Raw genomic sequence first — 26,640 nt, 5'->3', positions numbered from 1 at the left:
GTTCATTCTCCTAAAACTGATTTTGTTAAGTACTGACAGAAGCTGACATTTCTGAGCACATCACTTAGGCTTTGAGTAGTACATACAAAGTACAGCTGCTAAGATTTTATTCTTTCCCTGCTGAGCTAAAGCTACTGAATAGAATCTTCTGTATTTGTAAGTATGGTGTACACTAGAACAGCAGGCAGATGAGCAAAGCAGCTATAAGGTTTCAAACAGTGAAAACTACTGCAGGTTACTAGCCACCGTAACAGACCACTTGGGTAGTCAGTGTGTGAATCCACTTTATAGCCCTTAACACCTGTATCTCTTTCCTCACTCACACTGATGGCCAAGTCTAGAGATAGTGGGGAAGCAAAAGGGCTCCCTGCTGTCTTGACAAATGGGACTTTCACTGGTTACAAGATTTCTCCAGGAAAAATACAAAATGGTTTTTGAAAAATGACCGAAGTCTGCTTCATGAAGCCGTAGTAGGACAGGGAAGTGTTAATGACTGAGGAACTTGCTCACTGTGTGCAAACTCACATGAAGAATGAATACGAAAAGTCTAATGCCATACCACAACTGAAGGATTCAATTACACCCTCCTACATGAAGGAGCATACAGAGATAAAGCTTCCATTCTGTGATGAAAAATGTACATGATACCTAAAACCATAATCACAAGATGTGCTTCTGAATACAATACAGAATATGTATTTTTCCTAAAAGGTGATTAGGTACTTAAGTAAATAAATATCTTCCCCCTGAAAGACCAGAAAGAAAGAAAAGTTAACAACAAATTAGTGGCACAGTAGCATGGTAAGGCTGTGCACTGAGTATGTGCATGGTAAACTAAAACCAGTGAGCACAAGTATGTTATGGAGTGGCAGTGGTTTCATAGGTGAGAGTTTTCACTCTTCTAATGGAGCATGAAAACAATTTTCACTGATGAGAAAATATCTGTGTCAGTAGCACACTTGGATTTCCCAAGATGTGCCTGCAGTCTTTCTTGTAGCTTTCTATTCATTAAACATACAGACACATTACCTTGTATTAGGAACTCTCTTTCATACAATATTACCTTACTCAGCTGAACTGCTTAATAACAAAAAACCAGATGATAACATAATGAAAAAAATTTAGATTTTTCATGCGTGCAAAATTAACATTCTCTCCTTCATGCCACATATTTAATGTTCACGGAATTTATTACAGCAGGTTTTCAAGCTTCTCATGCAAACTTTTGCCAATACTTGAGCTTTCATTCAGAATTTCAAGATGGTTGCAGATTTTGTTGAAACACTTAGGGCTGCAAATATCTAAGTAAGTGAAAACTCTGATTCTTCATTTTCAAAGTTTCTATTCCATATGATCATAGGAAAAAAACCCACTGACCCAGAAATTAAAAGCTCCAAAGGAAGGCCATAGACAAATACCTTCAAACACCTATGGATTATTTTTATAATGTCAAGATTTTGGGAAAGCTGTGTTTTGCACTATTACTGAATGCTTGGGTTGCTAATTGTGGAACCTGACTTGCTGTAATAAATCTTCCACTCTTCTAAACGAGCACTACAATCCAGACATTAAAATAAGCATGCTTCAAGAAATCTACTGGGTAGTGATGTGACTTCCATTTCCACCACTGGACTCTACTGCACAGAAGATATGATTTCAATAATCCTACCTGCAGGATGGACACAGTCTGTGAGAAGTGGTGCTGTTCCATTGTTGATGTGGAATACAGAGCAGCTAAGGGGTGATCAAATTTCTGAAGATAGCTGTTGCTGTAACCTCTGTGATCCAGGTCATGACACAGGCATGCAACTAAAAGACCTTTTCGCTACAAAAAAATTTGAGATGAACAAGTAAGATATATTTCCTGCCCCTAGGTGTCACTCTCTTCCCAAAATACTGTAAAAGTTGCACTCCTCACACTTCCTGCCTTCAAGCACATGAGGAAATTTCCTTAAAATTGTGAGAAGTACAAAGTGAGGACGTGCTGAATGAAAATTCTTAGTCCAACTGTAATTCAAGTCTTTCACATATTATGAACTTTAAAAACACTGTTGCACAGCCACATGCTATCAGAGGGGTTCTGCTTCAGGAAGAAAACTGAGTTTTAAACAGAACTTCTGGTCATCCATTGAATCCTTACCAACTTTATTAAAAGAAAATTAAAGTGCAGCTATTGAGGAAGAGGGAATGCATAAGATGTATGATCATCTGGCCAAGGCAGCCACACCAAAGTCCAATGCTAGACATGTCTCTGCAACACACCTCGAAAAATATGAACAAGTCTCCTACGTGCAGCTTTTCCTAGGAAGTCACTAATGTGAGCCACAGAACTGCTGGGCAATGGCAACTGCAAACAAAGCAAGATGGCAACTGATTTTTGTTTATTTAATTAAGTCCTAATATCCTGCATAAATGGAGTCCCTGAAGTCTCTCTTTAAACACACAAAATATGTGAACACTTGCAATAGATTTTCACATAGCAGATTTGTTTTGAAAACACACTTATCAATGTTTGTGAAGCAGTCACTGTCAGCATGGTGTATTATGAAAATGTCTTTATAGACTTAACAGCTCTCTTATACTTGGATCTGGTGACACAGATAAGGCTACAAAACGAAGCAGAAAAAGAAGATCTATTAACTACCCATAAAGTGAGCAACATCCAACCTGTGTACTAAGAGGCACATGATTCTGTAGAAAAACAGCAAACAATGTAACTTAAGATTTTATCACAAATATACAGCATGCAGAACTAAGGGTGTAGGAACCCCAGACCTTGATCTTTTATTTTAAATCCTGCACTTTAATTTTTACTGACATCATCTCAATATTGCATCTTGTGTAGTGCGTTTTTAAAAAGCACATAACAAAAAAAAAAAAAAAAAAAAAAAAAAAAGGTGTAGCAGCACACGTCCATACAGATCCTCAGCAGAAGTGGAACCCTTAGGTACATAACACACCTGCATTACTTGAAATCATGCAGTACCAGCTGTAGGAAGCTGGTATCCCCTTTTCACTACAATGAGAAGGAGCAAGACATGGAACCAATAGACTTGAAAGACAGTCTCTGACAGCAAAAGAAATAAGAGTTGCAGAATCCTTTGTGCTACATGATAGATCTAGTGGGTATTTAAGCTTTTTTTGTCCTCTCCCAAGGTTTAATTCTCCTGTTGAATCCTTCACAACTCTTGTTTTTTCCAGTCTTACCATTCTCATCATTGTACCAGATGTCGCTCTCTGTCTAGTTTGTCCTAGCTTCCACTTCCCAGGAAGTCATTCTTGTCTTAGTTCTTCAGGATTACAAAATGCCTAATACCAGTGCTCTTCACCTTGTACCTGTTGTCAGTGCTTGGATCTGAACTCTTTGACCACTGCCAACTGCTGGATCCACTTGCCTCTAAACCAGTCCCCTTAACAGTGTTTCATTCTTCTCTTCCCATCTCTAAGTCTACGGAGGGTTATGTCATCATCCCTCACCTGAGACCAGCTCATCCTAGTTCTCTAAACTTCCCTTCAGCAGTTCCCTGATTTGCTGTTGGATTAATCTCCAGTCTCAGGAAAGGAGACTACTAGAAAGAGCTGAAGCACAGACTGGGATAAGGCATTCAAACGAGTAAAGATGGTCAGTTTAGCAAGGAATGACAACTGTTTCCATCTCTCTTAAAAGCTGCCTCTTTTGCTCTCCTTGCCTTGCTTATTCTGCGTCTCCAAAAAGATGGTGCTTACTACTTAATTAGTACTGAATGTTATCAGAGCCCTGAGGCTGCAATCCTCAGATTTTTGTTGTTAAAGGAATACTGGCTTTTTAAACTTAGAATCATAGAAATGAATCAGCTTAAGGAAGTTACACAGCTTGGAAAATTACAGCCCAAATAGCTAGTATTTGGCAAAGTTGTACACAACCGAAAACAGGTTCTCCCAGTCAGAAGTTTTAGGTAGTATCAATAATAGACACCATTCCCAGTTGTACCTACCATAATTACAAAAAGCAAAAAAAACAGTGACAGTGCTTCATAGTGTATACTAAAATGTAATTATTCTAAGCCTTCAGTGGACAGACCTGAAAAGCATGAAGGAAACACCAGGATTAGGAATCTGAATAATTTGTCTTCCTCACACTTTCTACTCACACCTGTTCCTCTGCAGGGACCTTTAACACACTCCGCCTAAGCCAACAGCAAAACTCCAGCATAGAAAATACACTCCTATGACGGCCAATACCTCTGATGAGGTCTAGTAACTGATACAGTCATTTCACCTACCTCTAGATCAGTGAAAAGCCCCTGGTTGTTCTGAAGTATGGCGTACATGCAATGTGCAACAGTAACTGCATGTTTCCAGTTGTGGTAGGGCACACGGCGATAATTCTTCTTTACTGACATAGTAAATCGGCATAGTTTTTCAAGTTCAAAGCTAGAAAGAAATTAATTCATTCAGAGACAAGAAACAACAATGGGAAATATAACCAAGAGAGGAGAAAAGATGCTCTTTCATTTACTCTCTTGCTAGGATTGACTCTCATTGTGGATGACTCATTGATTACAAGAGTCATTCAAGTTTTGGCAAGGACAGAGGAGTGCGCATACCAAACAATGCTCTTAGTTTAACATGTAAAGTTGTGGAACATAAGTCAAGCTACCCAGCTCAGACAACACAACTGTATAACACTTCCTGCTTCCAGAAAATTGAAGTGTGGTTTCTTTAAGCAGTTATCTATTCAACCTGCCAAACAGTGAAACCCTATCTAATGGACAAATTTAAAATAGCATTTGTGATCAAAACAGAAATTTTGAGGTTTTAAGCAAGTAATACAGAAGAGATAATCATATTTAAATTAAAATTTCAGTCAAATGCCAAATGCATAACTTGTTTTGAATGAAAGATGTTGAGATGCTGCATACTGACATAACGAAAAGAATTTTCAGCCTGGCCAAATGAATAGAAATTCACATTTCACTGTTTCTTCATTTTTCACCAAATAGTATTTCATTAAGTAATCACCAGTCAACCATAAAAATGCCCCAAACCTATAGCATTTCTGAGATTATTTCTTGAAGATTTTTCATATATATTTTTGCTATTAATATAGAAAAGCAAAATTAATCCATGATCAGGAGATCCTTTCACTAAGCAATAATAAAAAACAGTAATAAATTAATTGCTATGTTTGGCTTATGTGCTCATCAAAAACTCCTCTGAGACAGTTTATAGTCCGTAGTACCCGAGTTCTGCACAATCTCTAACAGACTTTATCTACTCATGTTCTTTTGAAATGAAAGCTGAATACTTTTTGTTTACAGATGGGAAATCTGGGCACAGATTAAATATCAGGTAAAATTCTCTAAAGTGCCCAATCTGAGGAGCCCAGGATGAAAAGGAGTTATTACACTTCAGCCCAGAACTGAACTGAAGATGCCAGTCTTAAGGCACTGACTTATTCTCTCATAAACACATTAGCTTTTCTTTATTCTCATTTTTATCCTGTTACTGTGGTTTGATTTTTAATTTTTTTTTTTTAAAGTTCTATGTTTTTATAATTTCTTGGATAACTCAGGGAAGTGACATTAATGTTCTAGTTTTGTAGTACATGCGGGCTGAGAAAACAAAGCTGAATGTCAGTGACCTATATATAAAAATGTAAACATATCTACTATATGGAGCCAGTTAGAGAGAAAAAACATATTTCTATGGTTCTGTGTTGAGGAAGGTAATCGTTCTTCTTACCCTTAGTCTGATATTTGTGAAATGGAGGAACAGCCTTTCGAAAAAGCTTAGGCTTTCTTTTTCAATTCTAGAGAGTTAAAACAGTTCTAGACCAACTGTTAGAACTACTGTTTAAAATAGTACACCGTAATTCAGAATATCACAACAATCACTTCCATATATATCCAATAACTGCCCTATAGTTACTACGAGGTATCAGTGATACGCCAATTTACAATACTATTACTTCCTCCACTGCTGTATTTTCTATGCTTGATTAAAGCAGTAAAAGATTATTTCTTCACAAAAGCAAAGAAAATGTAGTGATTATCTTTGATTTTTCTCCAAAATCCTCCATGGACAGTACAGTTATATATTGCATAGATGCTTAAAGGCACAACCTTGCTGCTCAATAAATTACAAAGCAAATTTTAGTCTTAAAATAGCTGTATTTGTTTCAGGGGATTGAGAAGTTTTCTTCTTTCAGAAATTAAATATAAATTCAGTCCCATCAGTCTCCTTTTCGAATATTTTCTCACTTTTGTTTCTTTAACTTTACATGTAAAATCTTAAGCTTACTTGAAAAATGTCAAGCAAATATTCCCACCAAAGTTACACCTTGAAAGAAAGAGACTGGGAGACAGGGAAAAGAACAGAACTTAGCTGGAAATCTGAACCCTCATCCTGCATCCACAGCCATTCAGTTAGGAACAGAAACAAACTAACTACACTGAACAGCAGAGAAGTGTATTTAGAAGTATTCTGCAGTGTTGAAGAAGACATCAGAAAGAACCTCAGGTTTGACTGTATGCTTTGAAAGCATGGACATTCATCCAGTTACTAAGATCCACAGTCACCAGCAAATGCTTCCTAAATGCTGCTTCTTTTTGCAGGGAGGTATTTCCCCCTTCAATGGCTTATCTGTAGATTTTTTCTATGATTCGGAGCAGTTCCTTTCTTTCAGCAATGGGACATACTTAGCCAATAGACTACTGACCTTAGTAATGATAATGGACACTGAAAGGACAATGAAAAATCAGTCACTTCCATAATTAGTACCTAATGATGCCAATAACTTATTCATCTAGTAAGAGAAAGTCTAACCGTGGAGTATTTCAAATGAATATTAATATATTCATTTCAGCAACTATGTATTTGAAAAAATCAGTATTCGTGGACCTCTCCTTTTTGGCAAGAGTGACTTTAGTATCTTCTCCATCTTCTGTCTGAGCAACAGTCTCATCTCAGAACCAACCAATACCTCTGTACATTGGAAGGACCAATCTTTGGATGATTCAGGAGTTCTTTCACCTGGCTGTTCCCAGATTTCATTAACAGAAGACCCAGAAGCTGGGATAAGAAATGCAGCCTGCTTATTACTGCCCTGTACAGACCAGCCATTGTAAACAAACTCCAAAGAAAATAAGATCTTGAATTAGAAAATAATGATCTCAAAATTTCCTAGCAAACAAACACATAAATATCAGAATTAAAGCAATAAAACATGTACTTCATACCAGGCTGTCCCACAGGACTGGTGAACCATGTAGACAAAAATGGCAGGCCAGACGTCCTCATATGGACTGATATCAAAGTGGTATCTAGGAAGAAAGTAAGGACAAACACTTTTTCATTCTTACTAAAAGCAAGTGAAAAGGATCAGGTAATGTATATCCAACAGCATTCACTTGTTTCTGAACATATATAGAAATTTGACCTTACAGGATGTATTTTCCAGCAATAAGAAGTTATTTTCCAGTATGTTAATATATTTCCACTAAAGTCAATGGAACTATCCTCATAGAATCACTGAATCATTTAGATTGGAAAAGACCCTTAAGATTACCAACTGTTAGCCTATAGTTAGCCTTTGGCTTTAATGAATAGAAACACAGATATTTATTTAAGAATCCATTGCTTAAGTAATGTACAAAGATCTTTATTTCACAATTATGAGAGCTTTATAGGCATTCCTAAAAGATTCCAGACTTTCCTCCCAGGAATTGTAAAGATGGGGTCCCCAAAAATACATTTAGTAGGGTTTTTTTAAAAATAATTTCCATCACAAATTTGGCAAGTGTTGCTCTAATTTTGGTAGAGGTAAAAAAATCAGCTTTCAGTAGCTAATAGAAAATAAGCCCGAGGACTTCTTCCCTCTCCCGGTATCAATATTTAGGCCTAATATTAGGGACCAACTCAGCAGAACTGTTTGTCCTTCGATTATTAATTAACCCCTTTCCCTGCACCTGCTGTGCTGAAAGTCCTCTCTTTACTTTCCATTGAACCCAGCTAACCACTTGCACATACATGGCATAATGAACAGTACAGCAGGTGCAAGAAGAGCTGAAGGTAGCTGAATTGCTTGTAAAATGGTTAAATGTATTCAGATTGCTTGAACTAAGGGATGCTAATATAATTTAGAATGAAACCTGTCATCTTTGCAAGTAAAAGTCTTTTTTTTTTTGGCTGAGGAGGTGGGTTACATAATATCATCTAACAAAGCACAAGAAATTGTATTGCATAGAATAAGCTTCTATTAGGGTATAATTGTGCAAGCTGCTAATACTCTGGTGCTCTAGCAAATCACTTCAGCATGTAATGAACTTTAACTGCAAGCAGTCCCTGTTAGCATACGCTTTCATCCTTTGCTCTCTTACAGCTACAGTGCTCAGTGCCTCACAGGAGTGACCTAGCCCTAGAGATTAGGTTTACATAGGCAGCTTAGACTTTATGACTCAGTATCAGAGTTCTGGTTTTAGGTACCTGGTCACTACATATTGTCCTAGGCCAGAAACACTGACTAAATACTAAGATGACTCCCTGCGTTAGGGTTGAGTGAGTACTGACAAAATACAGATAGAGGTACATCTTCAGCACACAGCAGATCCTTAAGAGCTGGAAGTAACTGAATTATTTCAGAGAAAGCCTCAGAGGCTGGATGGGAAGTCCTCCTCCAAATTTAGGCCACAACTCTAAACTCTAGCACCTGAATTATTTTCAGAAGTTTGGAGATCTGTATACATTTTCTGATCCTTCCAGACACACAAGCAGATGCACAACAGAGACATACACCAAAAAAAGCCAATCAAGTAAACAAAAAAAAAACCAACCCAAACTCACCCACCCCCAAAACAAAGTAAAACCCAAAACACACAACCCAGAAAATCCCAGGAAGGAGATGAATTTTTTATTCTAAGATACATATAAGAGGATGAGATCATACATTTGTTCTTAACTACTGATGTTCCAGCTCAGCCTTCTCTCTGGTTCTCAGCTGTTTAGGACTATCAGAAAGAAACCTCATCTCTACAATCCTTCGATATAATCTAATGCTTAAAGCAACTACTGTAACTACCTACACCCAAGAAAAATCTAGCATTCTGAGTACGTATTATTCTACATCTTTGACAGATAAATTTTCTTCGTGGGTCATTAAGTATAAGAAAGTTACAGATAAACTCCTAATATTTTTTAATAGTTCAGTAATAAGTTCTTCCTATAAAAACCCTCCTGTAAGGCCCTCCTGTAAGGAGGGGTTTTTATACACACTAAGTGGAAGAAAGAAAAAATCATCTCTTTTACAGACTGATAAAAGACTCAGCTGTTGCTATATGAGAAAGATACTTACAGTTCAATTTCTTTACAAATATGTGGAGGCAGTGTACATTGCATGAGGTTTTGCCACTCTTCTGCTGTACAAACACTGTGGTAGGATAGCTTCTCCATCGTTACACGATAAATACACTCTGAATGGCGAATTCTGTGGTACATCTGATAAAGGGAAGTTGTTCATTAGTGTCAAATTTTAATAAAGGGAATACATTTCTATCCTGTATTAAAGTACTTATTCTTGAAACACACATCTGCAGAAATGTTACTGCTTCTAGCTGTTCAATTTTACACTTTAGAAAAAGTGACATTATATGAAATTCAGTACTACTGGAAAACTGAGCCTTCTATTAAAAATTCTTCACCTATTCACTCAGGTAAATGTCTAGGGCTCAGCTGATTTTTTTACTGTCTCTGAGCTCCCCGAAGAAAAAGAATCAAAGTGCAGGAGCTGGAAGTGGAGCTCAGACCCCTGCAATATGCTAACAGAAAGAAAACTGGTAACAGGTAACATGCCACTGCATGAATTCAGCTATTTATTGGTATAAATAACTGCTACCTATGCACAGTAAAAAGTTCATGAGATGTTTATCATACTTACATTACTGTGCAATAATTGCAAAAAAAAAAAAATACACTTATGACCAAGAGGTTCAGACAGCTACTGAAGGCATGGCATAGTTTGTAAACAAGTGAGGATACAACAATTTTACTAGTAAATACAATCCTCTAGAGCACTGTGCCCGGAATGGTAATATTCACCATCTAAAAAGAGTGACCTCACACACAAATGAGTGATTGTATAGTCCCAAGAGTCATTTATATGCAGGCCTTTCTACCCACCATTGATTCATCTGGAACAAGTTTAAATAATTGTTAGTAAAATTTGCTGCCCCAGTATAATGACAGCACAATGTTGGTAAAATGGTTTAATGTAAATCACCAGACATAACTGGTATTGCATGGTATCTTACCACCCATGAATATGACACATTTCTTCTGCATAGCATTTTTATTGCATTTATTGCATTTTTATACTCATATATTAATGATCATTAAGTTACTTATGCTACCTATGGGAATAGTAATATTTGTGACTATAAAGGGTTTGAAAACAAAAGTAGCTATCCACACTTATCTAGAAGCATGGATAATTATGAATATGTAGCACAGCATATTAAATTGATATCTTTGAATAGTAAGTACATGGAATCGAGAAAATACATAACATCTCCATCTCCCCATTAAATTCATAAAACATATTACCTGAATTTATAAGAGGAAATAAGAATCATACTTTCTAATGGAAAAGAGACGACAGACGGGTATAATTCACATTTCATAGCTTGCTCTCTCAGTTTAGCTACAGGAAATTGATGTATCCAGAGTACAATTATTTCAGAAAGCATCAAACAAATCTGTATCATCCTTTAAAACTACGATTATTCGTCAAATAATTCAATGATTTTTTTTTTCCTTGTTAATTCAACAAAACAGACTTTTAAATCATTTTAATAATCTGGATAATCAAAATCCTTAAATAGGGTTCTAAGTCTTCCCATTATAACCAACAGCTTAAAAAACTGTAAATAAAACTTACATTAGCACAGTGTAAGGCTAAAGCACAAAAGACTGCAAACATTTTAAAGTTGTTCTCATCAGTTTTAGAGAAGGCACTTCCACTTATTTTGTTCACCATCTGCACAACACCTATTACACTTCCTCGGCTTACAATAGGCATGCACAGGATATTTCTGGTTGTGTAGCCTGTGTAGAGGTCTACTTCTCTGGAGAAACAGAAAGGGAAAGAAAAAAATAAAAGGGTTCATATTATTAATTAATATCTGTTCCTTGATTCTCACCAAGTGTTGATGTACAACATACTAAACAGCTTTTAAAGTAGATGCAATTAGTACCTGCAACAAGTTCACCTCCAAAGTTCTCAAATATTTCCGTGTCGTATTTGGAAAGAACTTTTTAATCCATTAATTTCCATTTGCAAGATAAAGAATTAATGCTTCCCCAAATGTACAGTCAGCTTACTCATAAAATTAAAGAATATATTCACGTACTTAGGCACGTTATCTGTTAGTAAACTTTTTTTCTCTTTCCCCTGAAACTAATCAGGTTGCAGGGAGGCTAATGAAGAAAATCAGCAACAGCCTACCCAGCTGTGCAAAAATCTGTAATAGGAAAAATAACTACATTTTATTCCATTAGATTTAGATTTGATAAAAATAATTCTTTTTATTTGTATCTTTAAAATATCTTTGATAGCTAAAGCGTTTCAATAGATATTTATAGGTTGTCTGTTCTTCAGAAGATCACAGCTCCATGAACGCATCCTAATAAGAAATTTCAAGAGCAAATTTAAGTAAACGGTTGGGTGAGCTGTCTTCCCCTCCCATGAATAACGTCCTACCTGTTAAAGCGTGGATCTGCATAGGCATCAGGGATGTTAAGGACTTCTCCAGTTCTTGCCACTTGACCAGCTATTCCTTTTTCTATAGAAAATCTGCAGAAAATGAAAATGTGCATTAGCCCCAATATGAGCTACCTGGAAAAACATCTGTCTTGGACACGGTAATGGATATTTGTTCCCAACCAGCGTCATTTTGATGCTTTCAGGAGAAAAACCTTACAAGACAATAGCTAGTAGTAAATGATAAAATAAAAAAGCACATACTAACAGATACTTTCTGAAAACATTTCATATAGCTACACAGTTTCATGCAAAAGGTGCCATAATATGACCATTTTAGTGACAAAAATTTCAGGTCTTCAACCACCCTGAGTGTTATGCCTAACAAACATGACAGTTGTACATAACCTGAGATTTGTGTTTACCTTTACAAGCTACTAATTTCCTCATTGCTTTTACATATTCATTGTTTCTTTAGACATATCATTGGCAATATGAGCTTGTTTCCTCTGGGAGTGGGCAGGTTGATTTGGTAAAATAAACTTTGGGAAAAGACCAGCAGAAGCTTCAAAGCTAAATATTACATGTGTTTCCCACATACACTTCAGAATAACCAGCTTGTTTCATCTCATGACATGCAAACAATGCCATGGTACTAACTGCATCCCTTAATTGTCCCAAGAAAGTTAAACACAACATATTCTGGAGTTGAATCACAAAAGTCTACAAGTCTGTCTTGTGAGGAAATAATTTTCAATTCTTTGACATAAAACAGTTATGACATACAAGCACAAAAGAATTTGTGGATGAAAATAAGTACAAAGAATCACACATGTAACACTTTTAAATCTAAACGTACCCAGGCAGTATCCTGCCCCCATTGAAGCTACTGACAAAGCAGAGAGGATTTCACCTGCACATCTGATTTTAAGTTTGTTTCTTCTGCTGGCTTCTACATGGCACCAGCTTAAGGCTGATGACTGACTGCCTCAGAGTCACTTTCTTACAGATACTTAAGTTGTACTTCTTTTTGGTATACAGCACCAGTGAAATGGCTCACACCTTTGCGCTCAGAGTTAACATTTCAATAATGTTCACACAGAAAAGACAGAGATATAAGCAAAATAAAACAATTATCAAGGAGGAGTATGAAGTGCATGTTAAAGCAGGTCACCTTCTTTAATTCATACCACCTCCTTACTTGTCAGTATGTAAATTGCACCAATTTTGACTCCTTTCCATTCTCACTCACACAATGTAGTAAGTGGGAGTAAGTTTGTCTAAAGGAGTCTAAGTGAAGACATGAATCACATCTCATATAGGTCTAGAACTTTAAATGTATAAGAAGAAAATAACAAGGAATCTGAGAAAATCTGTGCTGAGTATTTTAACAAAATTTTAGTGCAGGATATTTAGTCATAAATTTCTTTCTTTTTAAGAAGGTGCATATCTCAACCTGTATCTATTAAGGATTCATAATTTTTGAAAAGTGAAAAATGTTTTATTTACTTTGTTTTGCCTCTTTCATTAAAAAAGTGCATGTGTGTGAAAATTATGTACTTTGCAACATGAAGCAGACGCATCCGTTTTAGGCAGAGAATCCTGTGTGTTCATTTCAAGCCCACATACATTTTCAAATCCACCATTTCAAGCATACATCAGAATCACAATTAATTAAATGTTTGAAAATGAACTCACGTGAGAAGTAAAACTAAACTACTGGACTTGAAATTTTCAAAACTAATGACCTGTCCACACTAAAGTCTACATGTTTCTAATCCATCCATAAGAAGTATAAATCGTGACTTCCTTGCTTTGGATGTGCTTGAATTGCACAAATTTCAATTCCTCTTGGGAAAAAAAGTCCCATACTGGCAGACTATGGATTAGGTGCACCTTTACCTGCACCTTTACCTACCTCAGAACACCTCTGTTTTTTTCCCAACATGATTTCCAAAAGGACCGCCTCCGGAAGACGGCATTTCCAGGAGTGACGTTATAGCTTCAGAGACGTTGTTTCGATGCCACTGCAATGTCATTCCCAGAAGTACTACCTTCTGGAGGCGGGTCCTGGTGGGAATGATATCACAGTATGACAAGTATTGTCAGGGTACCTGCAGATAGGCACAGAGACTGGGTAATAAAATGCCTCCACATCTGTAGTTACAATGAAACTGCATTCTTCTGCTAGCTACTCTTACCTTATTTCTTTGGTCTTCTTGAAGACAGGTTTCCCATCATTTTCTTCTCCAATATCAAAAAGGTCTGAATACAGCTCCTTATTTTTGTGGTCAACCTGGAAGAGTGCACACCTATCTGCATTCACCAGGTTTTTTGCATATATCTACAGATAAAAAAGAAAACTAGAGTTAATGGTCATGAGTTAGATTATCTTCAGTCATTTATCTGATAAAAATGTAATTCCTCAGTAGTTACAAGATTTGAGAAATTATCCAGTATGAAAATCTGAAGGAGCATCCACCTTCAGAGCAATCTTTTAGGACACAGTTCCAAATGAAAGTGTTCCTTCTATTCAGTATTTTTTTTTTTTTTTAAATTAGAGTGTTCTTCTCTAAGAATTGCAGGAATATCTTTAGAGGCTTGAATGTTTGCTAAAAGGAAAAAAAAAAAGAAAAAAACATCCCTCCCTCTATGTTTAGACACTATTTGTCTTTATTAGATTTAAATAGATAGGATATAACAATATCTAAGAATATTTTTGGCTTTTTGATATTGAATACCCAGCAAAGACAGACATAAGGTAGTGGATAGTGTTTGTTTCTAAGAAAGCTAAATTTGCCTGTAATACATAACAACGAACAAATAGGAAAGATTAGAAGTGCCTTTGTGGATTGCCCTATTCTATGCAGCAGAATAGGAAAGGCTGTGCCCTCTTAATGCCAGTGCCAGTTCTTTCACAAAAGCTGAAACTTGAACTACATGAACTAACCAAAGCCCATTAAGGTACCACCCGTAGTCAAGGAAGTGCCACAATAGAGCGACAGACTTGCACGGTATCTATCATACTTTGAAACAACTAGTTTCATCTTAGCAAAACCAACTGGCAGCCACCACTGATTATCAGAACAGAATCTCATCTCGAGAACACAGCCGCTCTTCACTGAAATGTTTCAACATATGATGGACGGAGAACAAGCGGAAAGAGAACTGAAGCTGAACAAGGATCATTGTGTTAACTTAGGATATCAGTCAGGTTCAAGAACCTACTCTATCCAATTCAGATGTCTCCTATGTATCCTATCTGCTCAGAAAGTATAGTAACGGCATGGTAGAGCATGATCTGAAGTGGATCTGTGTTGAGAGATTTTAATGAAAATTAAAAAGAATGCTAAAATCCCTGTACTTATTATTACAGGAACAAATAAAACTTTAAGTGCAATCACTAAAGGGTGAAGTACTGAGATAAAATTGGATTCTACTCTTTTCTCACTGTGAGACATAGAATAAGCCACATAATGATAAAATCACACTCCCATAAAATGGCAATAATGCGCAAACATGTAATTCAATTAATTGGCCCAAGAAAGAGCCAACTGCCACAACTTACAAAGGAAGCCGAGTATAAACATCTATACAGGTTAAAATAAAGAATCATGGCAAAGAAGATGAAGAGTAAGCATATTTTATTGCCAACTGTGTTTTCCACCAGACCCCTATTCATAGTGAAAGAACAGGGAAGAATATCAATATTTGTTCTCAATGCCATATGTTATATTATACCAGTTCTTTTAAATGTTAAGCTATTTTTAATGCATTTTAATTCATTTAAATTGGAAAAGTCAATGTTCAGAAATGTGTCCTGTGTGCAGAATTCTTGACTGTGTACTAACTAGAATAAGACAAACACTACAGAATATTTTCCATTACTAATTCAAGTTTCTAAATAAAACCACTTCAATATTGTTTGCATTCTAAGTTTGTTGTTTTTGAATAGTCTGGCTAAGACTATCACTTTGAAGATTGGAGCACATATTGAAGTACTGTTGGAGAGTAATTTTTGAATACACAAACTGGAACAATGCTATCACAGAGCTGATGAAGATTTACATTAATGAAAAACAATAACTATGCAATGAATGTTCCTAAAACTAAAAAGCATAACTCATGTGTCAAACACTCAAAACATGCTATAAGCAACCAGTCCATATGTATTTGTAAGCACTATCCAGGAAATAACTCTGAACTGTTTCAGAAACATAATCTATTTCTGAACCGTACTTTAATTCATTGAACAGTTATTTCAACAGACTTGGTTTTAGTGTTGTTTTTTTTATTTTTTACAAAATACTGACTCTGTCACTCTAGTTATGGGTGCAGCCACCTTTGCAAAGTAAAAAGAATGTCATGTCTTTCATATCTCATTCAGCAACTGGTACAAACACTCCAGGAGTAATGTCTGACCTCTAGTCTTTCCTACAGACAGTAACTTCTTCAAGAGTGTTTTGCAGCATGTAGCAAACTGAATTTAGGAAAAAGGAATCAATAACAACAAGCTGAAATAAAAACAGAAGTTTTTTTGTTGCAATTTTCAAGCCTTCTATAAAATACAATAGTAACCATTTAGTTCAAAGTCAGTCATGTTTCTTTAGTTATGAAAGCTGTGAAATGAATGAAATATCAAGCTGACCTCTACCACATTCTTCCACACAGAGATGTTAATACTGTTGGAGTTATATGTCCATCACAAACAGCTCATATATTTCAATGACGCAATGTCTTACTTCAAGGGAAGGAGAATGAAGGACTTTAATAACTAAGACTAATAAACTTAGAAGTGAAAGAGACAACTTACCATTATATGTTCAAGTAGAGAATCTATTGCAACTATATTATCAAAATACGTTCTGCAGAGAAAGAAGAGTTAGTAAATATTGGCATTTAGGCAAACACTTCTCAAACGGCTGTTGTGGGCTCTGGTGTCACAACCACTTAACAGTGGAGCACAAATACATGAGGACAAACTTCTGCATCTTGAAAATCACTGACTGGCTTGCTATAGCACAATGGAATTGAGAAAAGGTTCTAGCCCTGTTTCTTTAGGTCATTATTGTACAATGACAGAACTGTAGCATATTCTCCATAATATGTGGAATTCTGTCCGTAGAAAAAACTAGCAAACTGCCTGCCATTGATTAAATAGGCCCCTGCTGAGCAACACTAAGAATGTACTAAGATGCTTTGGCACCCTTTACACACTGGCAATTCTAAAAGGACAATTAAAAAGGGAAAGAAAAGCAATCCAAAAGATTTGAAGAAAACATTTCTTTCATTGCTTCTTGTATTATCTGCATGCTTTCAAAATATCTCATTAGGTTTACATATAGAGGACTACGTACTAAGAACTAATGGAAACTATGTATTGTGGCTAAATTTACATCCTATTATACAATTTTTAACACTATTTAAAAGACAACAATTAAAAAAACTCTTATTGAGTCTTCTCTGTTAAGCCAGGTGTAGCATGTCGAGGTTGCAGAAAAAGACTGATCTTGTGACTTGGGAAAAAAAAAAAAAAGAATAAGGTATTTCTGTTTCGCAGCAAAGCGGTAACTGTCCAAGGACAGTCAAGAACATTGAAAGGGAAAGGTCAAGCTTATTAGTAAAAGAAGTCTAAACCTTCCAAATGCCAAGTCTTAATAGCCCTCAGATTACAATGTTCCCTGCAGACAGAAAGATATTGTCCCATGGCCTTGAACATCTATACAGCTCACTTCTGTTTGGGTCTAGTGGAAAGGAAACATATGCTAGTCTAACACTGTCAGGGACATGAAGAGGTGAGCACTGCATGCTATGCCCTTTCTAAAATGTTACAGAACATGTCCCAGTGACATTGCATGCTAACAGTTTCCTTACTGAATAGGAGTCTCTTTCCATGTAAGAAAAAGTACAGACCATTTCTAAGAGGAGTATTTTCTCGTGAGTGCAAGATTTCACCTACAAGAAGTTCATAAAGTTGTTATTAAGTGATATCCCAATTTTGTTGCTCAAAACATTGGATTTCTTTGTTGTTAAAACTAAATAATTCTAGATTTGATAATACTTTATGCAAAATATTTTCTTATAGAAATTCATATTAAATATTTGCAGTATTTATTGCAGTTTTTTATCTTAAATAACTAAAATAATTACAAAGGTATTTAAAATAATCTTGGTACTACATACCAAGAGTAAATTGCAAGTCCATAAATTTGGGCAGATTAATCCAGAATTCTCTGGTAAACTAGCTCAGAACAGGTATTAGCAACACAAGAGCACCCTGGAAAGGATCATAATGGTGCAAGACACTGCAGCAACAGGATAGCTCTGGTAAGGGAATGTTGAGAGTGTCCTTTAAGAGACACACTCTGAATTGAAGCTGAAATAAAAATAAAGGCCATCCCTGTGGAAAAAAGCTAGGAAAAACATCTGGATACAACCAGCCTGCTGTCCTTGCAAGGGGTAGACTCCTCCCTGCAGCGTATCACTCCCCATTCCAGCGGGGTCAGGCTGCCGGCATTCCTGAGCAATGGCATAGGAATCTTGGACGTCTTCTAATCTCATCAGCTCAAGAATTGTTCATCATGACCCACAAAAGGGTTTGTATCAGCAAAAATTTAAGACATGTCATTTTTCCACAATATCATCAGTCCTCTGTGATGCACTGAAAAATTCTTCAACCAGCTAGTCAGATAAAATGCTGTTAAACACCCTAGTCTGTGACTTACCAAAAGTACAACTCTGGTTTGTCTTTTAATTTATTGGCTATCTCTACTATTTAAAGATGCTAATAGCAGCAACAAAGAAAAAGGGATGAAAGAAGAGCAGATCACCTAAGACAGTAAACTGGCTTTGCAAGTCTAAGCCCAAGCTTTTACGCTTTCTTTGTGTTTCCAATATAATCTTCCATTTATTGTGACAAGAAATTGAAAGAAAACATAGCACACGCACTTACAGTCTTTGAAAATGAGAAAAGAGCATCTAAAAAGGCAGGGAAAAAACAACTGCGAAGAATCAGGCAGCCCTGATTTTTCAGATATATCCCTGAAGTGTGTATATTTATGAACGTGTGTATATATCTACATGTCACAAAAAGGGGGAAGGAAGCTGAAGCAAGCTAACTGACTTTTCATAAAGTCCTTTCAAGCCTTCTAAAATTCACCATCAAAAGAGATGGCAATCCTATTTCTCACTTCTCAAAAGAGGGCCATGCTTAACTCTGACAGAAGAGGGGAAACACAGGCAAAAAACCCACGGAGATCATGAGATGGTCAAACTCAAGATCCTCAGGACAGTGAGAAGAGCGTGCAGCAAGCTCACTGCCCTGGACTTCAAGAGAGCAGACTTTGGCCTCTTCAGGAACCTGCTTAGTAAGGTTCCATTAGATATAGCTCTAGAGAGCAGGGCGGGCCAAGACTGTTGGTTGATATGCAAGTATCATCTGCTACAAGCTCAGGAGTGTTGCATCCCAACTAGAAGGAAGTGTGGCAGGAGGGCCAGGAGACCTCCTTGGATGGATAAGGAGCTGCTGAGGAAAATTCAAAGGAAAAAAGAGGCTTATAAAAGGTAGAAGCAAGTACAGGTGGCCTGGAAAGAATACAGGGATGTTGTCTGGGAAGCTAGGGACCAGGTTAGGAAAGCTAAGGCCCAGTTAGAATTAAATTTGGCTAGGGACATTAGAGATAACAGCAAGGGATTCTTTAGGTACATTGCAAAGAAAAGACGGACTAGGGACAATGTAGGCCCCCTCCGGAAGCTATCAGGAGAACTGGCTACCCCGGATGTGAAGAAATATGAGGTTCTTAATGACTTCTTTGCCTTGGTCTTCACTGGCAAAGGCTCTGACCACACCAACCAAGTCTTGGAAGGCAGACACAGAGACTGTGACAACTAAGACCTTGGGCCCACGGTAGGAGAGGAGCTGGTTCAAGACCATCTTAAGAACCTGAGCATACACAAGTTCATGGGACCTGATGAAATCCATCTATGGGTCCTGAAGGAGCTGGCGAATGAAGTTGCTAAGCCACTGGCCATCATATTTGAGAAATGGCAGTCAGGTGAAGTTCCTGATGACTGGAAAAAGGGAACTGTAACCCCCATTTTCAAGAAGGGGAAAATGGAAGACCCAGGGAACTACAGACCAGTCAGCCTCACCTCTGTGCCTGGTAAAATCTTGGAGCACATTCTCTGGAAGGCATGCTAAGGCGCATGAAAAACAACAAGGTGCTTGGTGACAGCCAGCATGACTTCACTAAGGGGAAATCCTGCCTGACCAATTTTCTGGCCTTCTATGATGGGGCTACAGAACTGACGGAGAAGGGTAAAGCAGTTGATGTCATCTACCTGGACTTGTGCAAAGCGCTCGACACTGTCTCACACAACATCCTTGTCTCTAAATTGGAGAGATATTAATTTGATAGGTGGACCACTGGGTGGATAAAGAACTGGCTGGATAGCCGCATGCAAAGAGTTGTGGTCAATGGCTCAATGTCCAGCTGGAAACCGGTAATGAGTGGTGTCCCTCAGGGATCGGTGTTGGGACCGGTCTTATTCAACTTCTTTGCCAATGACATTGGAGAGTGGGATTGAGTGTGCCCTCAGCAAGTTTGCCGATGACACCAAGCTGTGTGGTCTGGTTCACATGCTGGAAGGAAGGGATGCCATCCAGAGGAACCTTGACACGCTTGTGAGGTGGGCTGATACCAACCTCGTGAACTTTAACCATGCCAAGTGCAAGGTCCTACACCTGGGTCGGAGCAATCCCAGGCACAGCTACAGACTGGGCAGAGAAGAGATTCAGAGTGGCCCTGCAGAGAAGGACTTGGGGGTGCTGGTCAATGAGAAAATGAACATGAGCCGGCTGCAGTGTGCGCTCACAGCCCAGAAAGCCAACCGTATCCTGGGCTGCATCAAAAGGAGCATGACCAGCAGGTCGAAGGAGGTGATCCTGCCCCTCTACTCTGCTCTTGTGACACCTCACCTAGAGTATTGTGCGCAGTTCTGGTGTCCTCAACATAAAAAGGACATGGAACTGTTGGAACAAGTCCAGAGGAGGGCCACGAGGATGATCAGGGGACTGGAGCACCTCCTGTATGAAGACAGGCTGAGAAAGTTGGGGCTGTTGAGCCTGGAGAAAAGAAGGCTGTGTGGAGGTCTCATAGCAGCCTTCCAGTGTCTGAAGAGGGGGCTATAGGGATGCTGGGGAGGGACTCTTCATTAGGGACTGCAGTGATAGGACAAGGGATAATGGGTTAAAACTTAAACAGGGGAAGTTTAGATTGGATATAAGGAAGAAGTTCTTTACTGTGAAGGTGGTGAGGCACTGGAATGGTTCCCCAGGGAAACTGTGAATGCTCCATCTCTGGCGGTGCTCAAAGCCAGGTAGGACAGAGCCTTGTGTGGGATGGTTTAGTGTGAGGTGTCGCTGCCCATGTCAGGGGGGTTGGAAGTAGATGATCTTAAGGTCCTTTCCAACCCTAACTATTCTATGGTTCTAAAACACCACAAGAAAACACAGGTAGACTGGAAAAGCCATGTTAGAAAATCTCATCAAGTAAATTGATGAGATTATAGTGCAAATCACACTTACTTTGATACATCAAGCAAGAAGTCATTCAGTTCAGTCTGCTTGGCCAGCCCCCGGCACACCTGGAAGCACAGATTACGTTATCATTTGCTCCAGAAGAACACTGAAGTCAGAGTGAAACTGAATTCACACACTCTAGCCATTTAATTTGTATGAAAAAATACCACTATCAGTATATACTTATGTTACAGCACTACATAAAATTAAAAGCTCAATTTGTGTGCTGGGCTTCAATCTTAGCTATTTGCTGCTGAGTTAAAACTATTAAATGCAAGCAACATCTTTCTTATGACTCTTCAAAAAGATGTTGGTTGTTACACTTGTTCATGCTGCCTCAAAGGCTGCCACTGAATTTAGTTATAGAATCAACTTAATGACACCTCCTTATCCAGACACTCAGCTCTTCTAAGAATGTCAAATACTTTGTGTGCTTTCTCCCTTACCATACTTTTACCTTTTTTCCAGGTTGCAAAGTAGCAACTGCAGACTGACAAAGTAGAAACGGAAGACTGACATCAGGCAAATTTAAGTAAACTTAAGTAGCTGACAGTATATGCTCAACTTTTTGAAAAATCAGCATGAATATGAACACAAAACCCACTAAGCATACTGCATTTTAGAAGCAATGCGTTAGATTAAGCAAAGCTCTGAACTGCATTTGTACTTCATCTAATTGCATACTTTGTATCTAAAGTAGAATTGTACACCTGTAGATTACTACAGCAAGCACTGGGGTCAAAAAAAGAACACAAGCCTTTACTTTTTGTACCTTTCACATAAATAAATATCATTCAGAACTAGTAGTGTCTTTCATCTGTGCAATGCAGACATAAACAAACATGCAAAATATGATAAAATACATCCACAAGCCTTACTCATGCATATAATTAGGAACCTAAGTACAAAGTCTTGACATCGACTACTTCCTAAAGCCTGGCTGAGGGGTTGGAACTAGATGATCCTTTCCAACTCTAACCATTCTATGATTCTATGATTCTACGAAATAAAAATGACCACTGAACAGGCTTAAACTAAACTTGCCTTATTTTGTTAGGTGTGAAAGACTTCTTGGTTTAAGAGGGAGTCATTTTCACAAAGTGAAGCTGCAACTGCACGTAATTGTAATTCTACTGGCATACAATACTCTATGCCAGGTAATTCTGCCTAAATAAACCTGGCTGAATATCATCCCAAAGTTAATGACTTCCAGCACTGAATACTAGATCCTAGAAAAGCAAAGCAGGAAACTTTCAGCAAGTCGTCTGTCAAATGTATGAAAGACACCTTGAAAAAAAGCACACCATGAATTTCTTCCTGTGAACCAACAGAAGAATTTATTTTTAGCATCTTCTGTGAGTTGACAGAATACGTTTAGCATCAGAGTTGCTGTCTTCTATTAGCTGAAGTAATAAAACCTATTAGCAAAGCTGCTGGGGTTTGCTAGAGCAGCTTGCACTGTGTGGAGCTTCATTAAGCACCCGACTATGGACAGCATGTAGCATCCTTCGTGGGAGTATTTACAGGTCCATGAAGCAGCTAGTAAGGATTGCTTAGAGCAGGCTTAGCCAGCAGCACCTAATAATCTCAAACCGATTACCAAACCAGAAGAAAAGCAAACAGTTAACCTAGCAGTTCCCTAAAAAAAAAAAAATCTGCAAAGTTGTTATAATTCTGCTTTAACAATTATTTAACTGTTTTGTTAAAGATTCGGTTTTGGTTTTTCTCTTTGTTTTGATCCACGGTTGCAAGGGAGGAAAACCAGCATAATGAACACTGAAATGTTAGTATATTTTTCCCAGGTTCAAGTAAGAGCTTGAATCAATGTTCTAATAGTGACCTCCACTTAAATTTGACCATTATCCATGTTCCTGCTGGTCAAGTTCTGGCAGAAGGGCTACACAATAAAAAAAATAAAAACCACTCACACTTACTTGTACTTGATGTATTGCTACTGAAGCCCATGCAAGATTTGCTGTTGCAACCTGAAACAAAAGAGAAGAAACTAACTCTGAAGAAACCTTGAAAATGTTCTTGTGTTCTCCCATTCAGCTGCTAAGTAAATTGACTGAGCTGTTTTAGACAGACTTTAGGAAGACAGTTATTTTGTGGAAGTCTCGGTATACTTGCAAGTGTTTCAATTTTAGTAAGGCACATTCAGTCACAAAATCAGTATCCAGAAAATGCTTACAAATGCTCTTCAGAAGCAGTATTGGGAACCCATAAGCTCAGAAACACAACATCAAAATAAATACATCATAAGCCAAGGGCTTTAAAAATTACATTATGTACACTGTTGAAAGGCATCTGCCATAGAAATAAAATATCCCGCAACAGCTTTCTGGGGCTGTATCTCTTGAGCCACAGCTATTTCCATCTGCAAACAGGCACTGTTTCAATCATTACCATTTCAGTGGCAGAAGAACCAGACCTGATCCCTCAGCTCAAGACTAGTGTTTTAAGAATGACAGTTTCCAGGCAACATTTCAAACAAATAGCATGTAAACTGCAGTTAACTAAGATGTGCTACCATGAATAATCTCCTGTCCTTGAAACACAGGAGCTTTATAGGAACACAGAGGACAGAAGTACAAGAGGGCTGCTGCTGCATACCCTCCTAAAGTACTTTCCCCACCACCAAACAGAACACATTGTACACATTTAATAAAAACTGCTAATGGTATCCAAAGACTTTCTGAAACCTGAAAATGAAAAGAATGCTTCAGAACACTCAGAAAGTGACCTTTAAATATTTATGATTTACTAATAAAATACTTCTATTTAGCGGCCAGTCTTTCTCTAGCAGTAGTACATTCATTAACCAGTTACAGATGGTATTTCATCTGTAAGAAAAGGCACATATTTACACAGAACCATACATGTCTGAGACCTATGTGAATTGCAGACTGATTAATACAATAGAGCAATTGTATGTAAGCAGGAGAATTAATGAAGCCTGTTTTTGTATGAATAGCTGTTGTTTGTGCCGTGAGCAGGGACACTGTCGCCACCATATTAATCCAGTTCCTTACCATGACCTCTACTTATCTGGTGGAAAAATATCAGGTATAACACTGAGGCTGAAGCAACACTGACTGCCCAACTAACACACATGTATGATCATCACATGTATGCTAGGCTACTCAGGTTACTGATGAATGGAATATACAGTTGACAAATATTGCTGGCTTTTCCTCCCTTGGAAGGGCTGGTTTTACTGTCTCTTGTCTGCACATTTTCTGTTCTTTTCACAAGAATAATTCCTGTTCAGTACAGCCACACTGTACCATGGTGCATCTAGTACCACTGTCGAGACAACAGACATGGATACAACTCACCCCATTTTGCCCTAATCTCTGTGTCCAGGTTCCCTTCTCTGGGGAAGGATACAGAGAGAAAAGAATGCTACATTTGTCCTAATGTATGAACTTTCTTAACGTGTAGACGGGACATAACAGGGATCCTCACCCAGACACAAGAACCAAGATGCACTTATAATACTTCTAATACAGCAATAGCTTTTGAGACATCTGCTCCGTTACCAGATTTGTTTGTACTTGGCTAACAACTCATAACTTTGGATTGACAAATGGACACATATGAACGATGTAGCTACAGAGGCCTCATATAAATACAATAAACCATGGAGCGTAAAGCACAGTCATGGAAATGGGAAGATGGTTATGAATATCAGGATGAGGAAGCATCAGAAGGAAGAAAAAAAAAAAAAAAAGGCAAAAGAGAGCTTTATGAATGGCACCTAGATCAGCATGTCATCCAGATACTGTAATCAACAGTTTCTAAGGACATCTAGGTCAGGAGACAAAGGACAGTGAATAAATCTTGACACTCAAAGAGATAGTATAGGCTAGAGAAACAGAAGATGCCAGCTCATAAAAGCAAAAGAAAAGGCTGACCCAAAAACAGCACATGGTTGTCAACCTAGGAAGAAAACAGGAGACATAAGGACTCAACAGCCAGCATTCCTTGTCCTCCCAGCGAAAGGCCCTGGAAAGACTATATGCATTTCCGTGTGTGATTCCTGGAAAAACCTCCTGGACACATGCACCTTGGTGTCTGTAAGTTTAAGAATGTGAATGCAAACACATGAAATCTCTTTGCTTCGCTTCTGTTCTAAAATAAACTCACTTTTCCCTCCTGTGAGACCTAGAATTGAGACTTACTATACTGTGCTACAATGTTGCAACATTATGTTTTACAATAGGGTTTGTTCAGGTGGGAAGCCACACCAAAAAAAGCCCACTAAAAAAACCCCAAATTTTTCCATACTTCAAAATAAAGCCTTGCTGGAAAGTTAAAATTGAGACTTGGAATAACTTGTCAGCATCCTTTTTACATGAAGTTATTTCGGGTTTTGACATTTGATTTACATTTATATTTCATCTGCCCGCTCTTGCATAAACTTCTGTAACAACTCTGTACTGAGTTTATAATCGATAAAGCAATCTTGAACTTGTTTTGCCACAAAAGAACACAAGGCAAAATTCTTGCTGTGTCCTTGTACTTGAATATGTTCATTTTACCTCCTGAGAATACAAATCACTGCTTTATTTTTCAATAAATAACATTTAATGAGAACAACAATCAAGTACAAAAAAAGTACAAAACACATGAGAAGAGAGAGGGAAGAGCGTTGGGGGAGAATGGTGATCCTGAAGTGCTGACCATTGTGGGGAAGTGGGCAAAGGCCAGACATGAGCTCACCTCTTGGTGACTAAGGTGGAAGGCTTCTTTGCCCCAGTGACGGTAAAGCTCCAGGATACCAATTAGATCACCAATTGCAGTGACAATTGGCAAACACAGAACAGATTGGATACGTGTCCCTGATTCCAGTCCAGTACCTTTGGGAAATCGCTCATCCTAGGAAATGTAAACATAAAGTGATAAAAAGTAACTGTCACAACATTAATATGAAAGATATACTGACATCTTCCTCCCCCTCCTGGCTGATCAAATCTGCAGGAAAATGCTAAAATTCACTAAATCTCTTATCTCAGCACAATTCACAGACAGTATTAAGACATCTACAAAAAAAAAAAAAATGCAATTAAAAGGTCAGCATTAATTTACATTTACAGATAACTTTATTGATGTAAAGTCAGAATTAGCTGTGATATTGGACCCAGCTTTAGGTTTGTTTTTATAATACATTTTCTCTGATCTCACAGGTGGCCAAACCAGCACTTTACTGCTAATACCAGTCCAGATTAAGTAAAAACGCAAACTAACAACACTACCTCACCCGCTTCCCCTTCCCCCAAAAAAACCCAAAAGCATTTGTAATCAAGTGGACTGCTCAGATTTC

General features: G+C 37.8%; 1 protein-coding gene across 1 annotated transcript in view; it reads right to left on the bottom strand.

Annotated features, from left to right (window-relative positions):
- Nucleotides 1–26,640, bottom strand: part of PDE10A (phosphodiesterase 10A) — a 336,032-nt gene that overhangs the window by 17,621 nt on the left and 291,771 nt on the right. The window contains exons 10-20 of the mRNA XM_065680432.1: nt 26,040–26,195; nt 23,249–23,299; nt 21,321–21,379; nt 16,548–16,599; nt 13,936–14,078; nt 11,735–11,827; nt 10,913–11,099; nt 9,332–9,474; nt 7,221–7,304; nt 4,263–4,413; nt 1,670–1,825 (exon numbers count right to left, since the gene is read on the bottom strand). Coding sequence (XP_065536504.1) covers nt 1,670–1,825; nt 4,263–4,413; nt 7,221–7,304; nt 9,332–9,474; nt 10,913–11,099; nt 11,735–11,827; nt 13,936–14,078; nt 16,548–16,599; nt 21,321–21,379; nt 23,249–23,299; nt 26,040–26,195 — 1,275 coding nt within the window. The remainder of the gene's footprint in view (nt 1–1,669; nt 1,826–4,262; nt 4,414–7,220; nt 7,305–9,331; nt 9,475–10,912; nt 11,100–11,734; nt 11,828–13,935; nt 14,079–16,547; nt 16,600–21,320; nt 21,380–23,248; nt 23,300–26,039; nt 26,196–26,640) is intronic.

Source organism: Lathamus discolor, chromosome 5 (genome assembly GCF_037157495.1).
Source record: "Lathamus discolor isolate bLatDis1 chromosome 5, bLatDis1.hap1, whole genome shotgun sequence".
NCBI classification, from domain to species: Eukaryota; Metazoa; Chordata; class Aves; order Psittaciformes; family Psittacidae; genus Lathamus; species Lathamus discolor.
This window is presented reverse-complemented; position numbering and strand designations above follow the sequence as displayed.